This window comes from Conger conger, chromosome 12 (genome assembly GCF_963514075.1).
Source record: "Conger conger chromosome 12, fConCon1.1, whole genome shotgun sequence".
Lineage (NCBI taxonomy): Eukaryota > Metazoa > Chordata > Actinopteri > Anguilliformes > Congridae > Conger > Conger conger.
The window spans coordinates 5,906,404-5,912,403 of NC_083771.1; the positions used below are offsets into that span (position 1 = coordinate 5,906,404).

Consider the following 6,000-nt stretch of genomic DNA (forward strand, 5'->3'; position numbering starts at 1 on the left):
TGCACACCTCCACACCCGCACACCTCCACACCCCGAAAACATCCACACCCGCACACCTCCACACCCGCACACCTCCACACCCGCACACCCCCAAACATCCACACCTCCACACCCGCACACCTCCACACCCCCAAACATCCACACCTCCACCTCCACACCCGCAGACCTCCACACCCCCAAACATCCACACCTCCACACCCGCACACCTCCACACCCCCAAACATCCACACCTCCACCTCCACACCCGCAGACCTCCACACCCCCAAACATCCACACCCCCACACCCGCAGACCTCCACACCCCCAAACATCCACACCCACACACCCGCACACCTCCACACCCCCAAACATCCACACCCCCACACCCGCACACCTCCACACCCCCAAACATCCACACCCCCACACCCCCAAACATCCACACCCCCAAACATCCACACCTCCACACCTCCACCTCCCTACACCCGCACACCCACCTGGCAGCAGGATTCCCGAGGCCAGGCACTCCATCACCCGTCTGAGGGCCTCTCCCGCACCCAGCGGCCGGTTACACGTGGCGATGGCCTTCTCACAGATCAGCTCCAGGGGCTGCGCGGGACGGAGGGGGGTCAGAGGTCACGTCCAGGGAGGAGACGGGCACACTCACATCCTACACAACAACTACTCCAGTCCTACCCTAATCACGCCTGGACTCTGTTTGAGTCATCATTTGCCTTCATGTGGAAATTTAGAGAGCACCAAGACCATATCCAAAAAAGCATATACACTACATTACATTACATTACATTATTGGCATTTGGCAGACGCTCTTATCCAGAGCGACGTACAACAAAGTGCATACCCATAACCAGGGATAAGTTCGCTGAAAGACCCTAGAGGTAAGTACACTACGGTAGCGAATGGATAAAAGTATAGCTAGTATTTATTACATTACACTACATTACAATACAGTTTATTACAGTTGATCTACAGTTGACTAAGCTGGGGACAATCCCCCCTGGAGCAATGTGGGGTTCAGGGCCTTGCTCAAGGGCCCAACGGCTGTGGCAATCTTATTGGGAATACACCAGTGATTTGAACCACCAACCTTCCAGGCCCCAGTCATTTCGCCACTAGGCTACAGGCGTATTACCACACATTTGCCCCTAACTACCCCCCCACCCCTCGCTCCTGCCCCGCTCACTCACCCAGCCCTTGAGAGGCTCCCAGACGGGCATTCGGTTGCACATGTCTCTGAGAATCCGCAGCACGATCACACAGGACTTGAGCCCGTTTACTCTGGCCTGGGGGGGCAGAGAGAGGTGAGCTGGGGGTCAGGGGTCAGGGGTCGGTGGGGGTGGGGGTGGGGGCGCTGCTGCCACAGGGACAGCACACAGACACACGGCTACATCTCATATCTCACATGGGCTGAATGGCCAAGTCATGCAAGAGGTGGTGGGGGGGGGGGGGGACACAGAGAGCGTAAACAATCACTTTTTGAATCATTTTCTTTTTTTTAGAAAAGCAGGTTTAAGGTAAAAAAGCCAAAAGAAAAAAAGTGTAACAATTGCTTTTGTAGCCTCATGATAAGGGTCCCTGTCCTAGCATGGAGTGAGTGGAGTGGTTCTGGAGCGGAATAGAGAGGGTTTTGGGTTTTGGGTCCGGGCCGATACCGGGCGAGGGGGTGGGGGGGGTGGGGGCATGGGAAGGGGGGGTTTGGCAGCTCCATGTCACAAGGCTACAATAACAATGAGGTAAGAACAGAGAGCCAACCTGGAACCATTTGGCGTGTCGTAGAGACGCCAGCGCGACCAGGCATCGCGTCCGGTCCAGCCCATGGGACGGATCTTTCAGCTCAACATTCTCTACTGGTGAAAAGAACGGGATATACGTGTATAAAAATAAAAAAAAGGACAGACACAATTTGACCGAGGGAGGTTTTCTGTCACAGCTGCTGCAGCTGAGCCCCCAGCGCTCAGACACCCACCCGCCCGCTCGCTCACCGGACCCCACGGGACCCCACGGGACCCCACGGGACCGCACGGGACCGCACGGGACCGCACGGGACCGCACGGACCCCACGGGACCGCACCGGACCGCACGGGACCCCACGGGACCGCACGGACCCCACGGGACCGCACAGGACCGCACGGGACCCCACGGGACCGCACGGGACCCCACGGGACCGCACGGGACCGCACGGGACCCCACGGGAACCCACGGGACCGCACGGGACCGCACGGGACCGCACGGACCCCACGGGACCGCACGGGACCCCACGGGACCGCACGGGACCCCACGGGACCGCACGGTCGCCCGTCGAGTCACACTGCCCTTATTACCGCGACAACCAGCGGCAGCGGGGCGGGGCAGGAGCGGGGCTCACCCGCCAACACTCACTCCTCTCAGTGTCACCCTCACCAGTCCATCTTAAACTCCACATACAAGATTCATATTCCTCATTACTTTCTGATTCTGTTTCATAACCAGAAAACAAATCGCTCCAAGAAATTCTCCAAAAAAGGCTTTTTTTTTGGTTTTTTTGGTTTGGCTAATTTTAATTAACAGATTTTTGAAAATAGTGAAATAACGAATGGGTGAATTTAATTAGAACATGGTAGGAATATTAATCCTTTGTATTCCCAGTTTAAGATAATGCTGAGATGTGAATCTGTGAGGAGTGAGGACACAGCTGTGACTGTACTGGATTAGTGCATTTACACAGAGCGGGCAGAAACACCAGCAGGACATCTGTCACCCCAGGGACCAGGACCGACATCTCTCTCTGACACAGGCAGCCCAGGACCGACATCTCTCTGACACAGGCAGCCCAGGACCGACATCTCTCTCTGACACAGGCAGCCCAGGACCGACATCTCTCCTGACACAGGCAGCCCAGGACCGACATCTCTCTCTGACACAGGCAGCCAGGACCGACATCTCTCTCTGACACAGGCAGCCAGGACCGACATCTCTCTCTGACACAGGCAGCCCAGGACCGACATCTCTCCCTGACACAGGCAGCCAGGACCGACATCTCTCTCTGACACAGGCAGCCCAGGACCGACATCTCTCTCTGACACAGGCAGCCCAGGACCGACATCTCTCTCTGACACAGGCAGCCCAGGACCGACATCTCTCTCTGACACAGGCAGCCCAGGACCGACATCTCTCTCTGACACAGGCAGCCCAGGACCGACATCTCTCTCTGACACAGGCAGCCCAGGACCGACATCTCTCTCTGACACAGGCAGCCCAGGACCGACATCTCTCTCTGACACAGGCAGCCCAGGACCGACATCTCTCTCTGACACAGGCAGCCCAGGACCGACATCTCTCTCTGACACAGGCAGCCCAGGACCGACATCTCTCCCTGACACAGGCAGCCAGGACCGACATCTCTCCCTGACACAGGCAGCCCAGGACCAACATCTCTCTCTGACACAGGCAGCCCAGGACCGACATCTCTCTCTGACACAGGCAGCCCAGGACCAACATCTCTCTCTGACACAGGCAGCCAGGACCGACATCTCTCTCTGACACAGGCAGCCCAGGACCAACATCTCTCTCTGACACAGGCAGCCCAGGACCAACATCTCTCTCTGACACAGGCAGCCCAGGACCGACATCTCTCCCTGACACAGCCAGGCCAAGTCTAATTAATGTACAGAGCACTGAGGCCCATTGGCATAAGCACATCTCTGACAATGGAGCCATACCAAAGTGCACAAGAAAATAAGTGATCAATTATTTAAAATGGCCTTGATATGTTTATCGCAATTTATGTGTTTCGACTGCCACGGCTGCAACTTGGGTACAGTATGTAAATGTTTTATTCCAAAAAAACTTTGGTCAAACAGAAAAAGTAATTAATTGTGCAGACTAAGAGGCCCTTTCAAAAACTTGTTTTTACGATAAAAGTACAATCTAAAGCAAGCCACTGCTAATCTGAATGCATGCCCTGCTTTATTTACCAGGATCTTAAAAAAAACGGTTTGTTCATTGTCAACATTTGTTCAAGATTACAATTCCTCTTCAGAAACTGATTTGTGCTTCAAGCAAAGTCAAGCTGCTGGTAGGAAGCGTGAAATTCGTCATTCTGCAGCGGAGGAATGAGACCGGCTCCACTGTTAAAGAGCTACGGAATCTGCACTACTACAATATTACCATGTTCAATCTATTGTTGGCAAATGGCTGCACTGTAAATTGCAACTTGTCTACATGCCAATGGCTTAATATCTATGCTCAATTACTTCTGTCTGCTATCCAATTCAGCCATCCACAGTTATTGTATGAAATCTATCCAGTCATTTTCACATCTGTTAACTGTATATTTACATAATATTATGAATTGATATAATACTAATACAATATTGAATATCTGTACATTTGTAATTAGATTTTGCAAAGATTAATCCCTTTTGTTTCTATAAAAATGTAATATAATATTAATCAAAACTTCAATATTTTTCAGAGAAAGGTGCTTGGGCCAAGCCCCAAAAGCCGCCATAATGACTGTTCATCCAGGACCATTTGTTTAATTTATTATTACCCACACAGCATTACGGTTTAAATGCCACTCCTATTTCATACACCCATCAGCTTGACCATGTGCCAATTGCAGCCATGAATTCCTGCATTTCCAATTTGGGCGGTGTGAGATTGAGCAGTTTCTCACCCGGACAGGGCCCTTGGCCTGCCAGACGGAACACGCGAGGGCCGCCCCGTGATCTACGGCCCTCCTGAATCACGCCTCGCCCTGCGTACGGAGCCACCGGCTACAGGAACGCATCGGTCAACACGCCTTCCTATCAATCAGAGCCTCGCCCTGCGGTCTGGGGTCTGGGGTCCCTGGCCCTCAGAGAGAGACAGAGCGCCATGCTGGTTTTCTGGGGTCCGCATACGCAGAAGATGTTTATGTAAATCATGGGGTGTGGGGGGGGGGGGGGGGGCTGGCCCCCGCCACTCACCCACCACCCTCCCTGGTTCAGCCAGTCAGAGCCCAGCTCTCTGTGAGAGGCGGGGCCAACATAACCATCTGATGGTGAGGGCTTCCCATTGGGCGGAGGGTGGAGAAACTCTTGTGGGTGAGTGGCTGGGGAGGCCTTCACAACCAATGTTAAGACGGACAAACTGACAGACTGCAGAACGTACACCAGAGCCATACAGCCACTAACTGAGACATTCAGTATAAATTTGCATTGTGAGAATTCTGTAGAGAAATACTGTTCGTTTCTTCCTCTGCTTGAAGACACAACACTTGTAGCAGAGGTCGCCAAATGTTGACCCACAGTCCTGCAGGTTTTAACACCCAATTACAGAGAGATTACCATCCGATTATAATGTATCCTCTCAGCTCAAAGAAACCGATGCAGTTATAGCTGATGCCTCGGACTGCTCAGTGCCAGAAGTGTGTCGTTCTGCAGTTTCTGGCACTTTGTGGTGGGTGGAAGGTAGACAGATCAGGCAGCGAATAAAAAGGTTATTTTACAACAGGATTCTTCAGCACTGGACCAAACGCCCCCCATGTTCTGCCCTAGTACAGTAGATGGTTGAGAATGTAGTCGGGAGAAATTTGAGTTTGAATTGAATTTCTTTTCTTCATGACAGTGTCAGTCAGCTTCTGGTTATATGGGCTTCTTTGGTGCCAGCACTGACTTAAGTGACCAATCTTACAGTACTGGATAAGCCTGTTGAACACAAATAGCTGGGGGGAAAAAATAGTCTCTTTATAAGAAGTGCAGGCAGAACACTTTGAAGTTTTAGAGAGGCCAGACTCTGTTTCCACAGACCGGTGGCCGACAAGCTGAAAAGTTCCCTGAGGGAACCTCAGCGAGCCTATGAGACATTTGTAAAAATGGCAGAGTGGACGGGATGAGGACTCGATAAGTCACGTGCGTTTGTGGAGTGAAGCAGGAGGAATAAGCCACACCTCCTCTCCCAATACAAAACAACATGCTTAGCTGAAAGCAGGGCACAGCCGTCTCTGGGAAACGCGGCATTAAAACCCCAAACAAAACACTGC

At 52.5% G+C, this 6,000-nt stretch overlaps 1 protein-coding gene across 6 annotated transcripts in view; it reads right to left on the reverse strand.

Moving 5' to 3' along the window:
- strbp (spermatid perinuclear RNA binding protein) overlaps positions 1-6,000 on the reverse strand; it is an 87,867-nt gene that overhangs the window by 24,656 nt on the left and 57,211 nt on the right. For all 6 annotated transcript variants that reach the window (XM_061261960.1, XM_061261957.1, XM_061261959.1 and 3 more), the window contains 3 exons: positions 1,749-1,843; positions 1,184-1,279; positions 473-584 (listed from right to left, as the gene is read on the reverse strand). In XM_061261960.1, the coding sequence (XP_061117944.1) occupies positions 473-584; positions 1,184-1,279; positions 1,749-1,843 (303 nt within the window). The remainder of the gene's footprint in view (positions 1-472; positions 585-1,183; positions 1,280-1,748; positions 1,844-6,000) is intronic.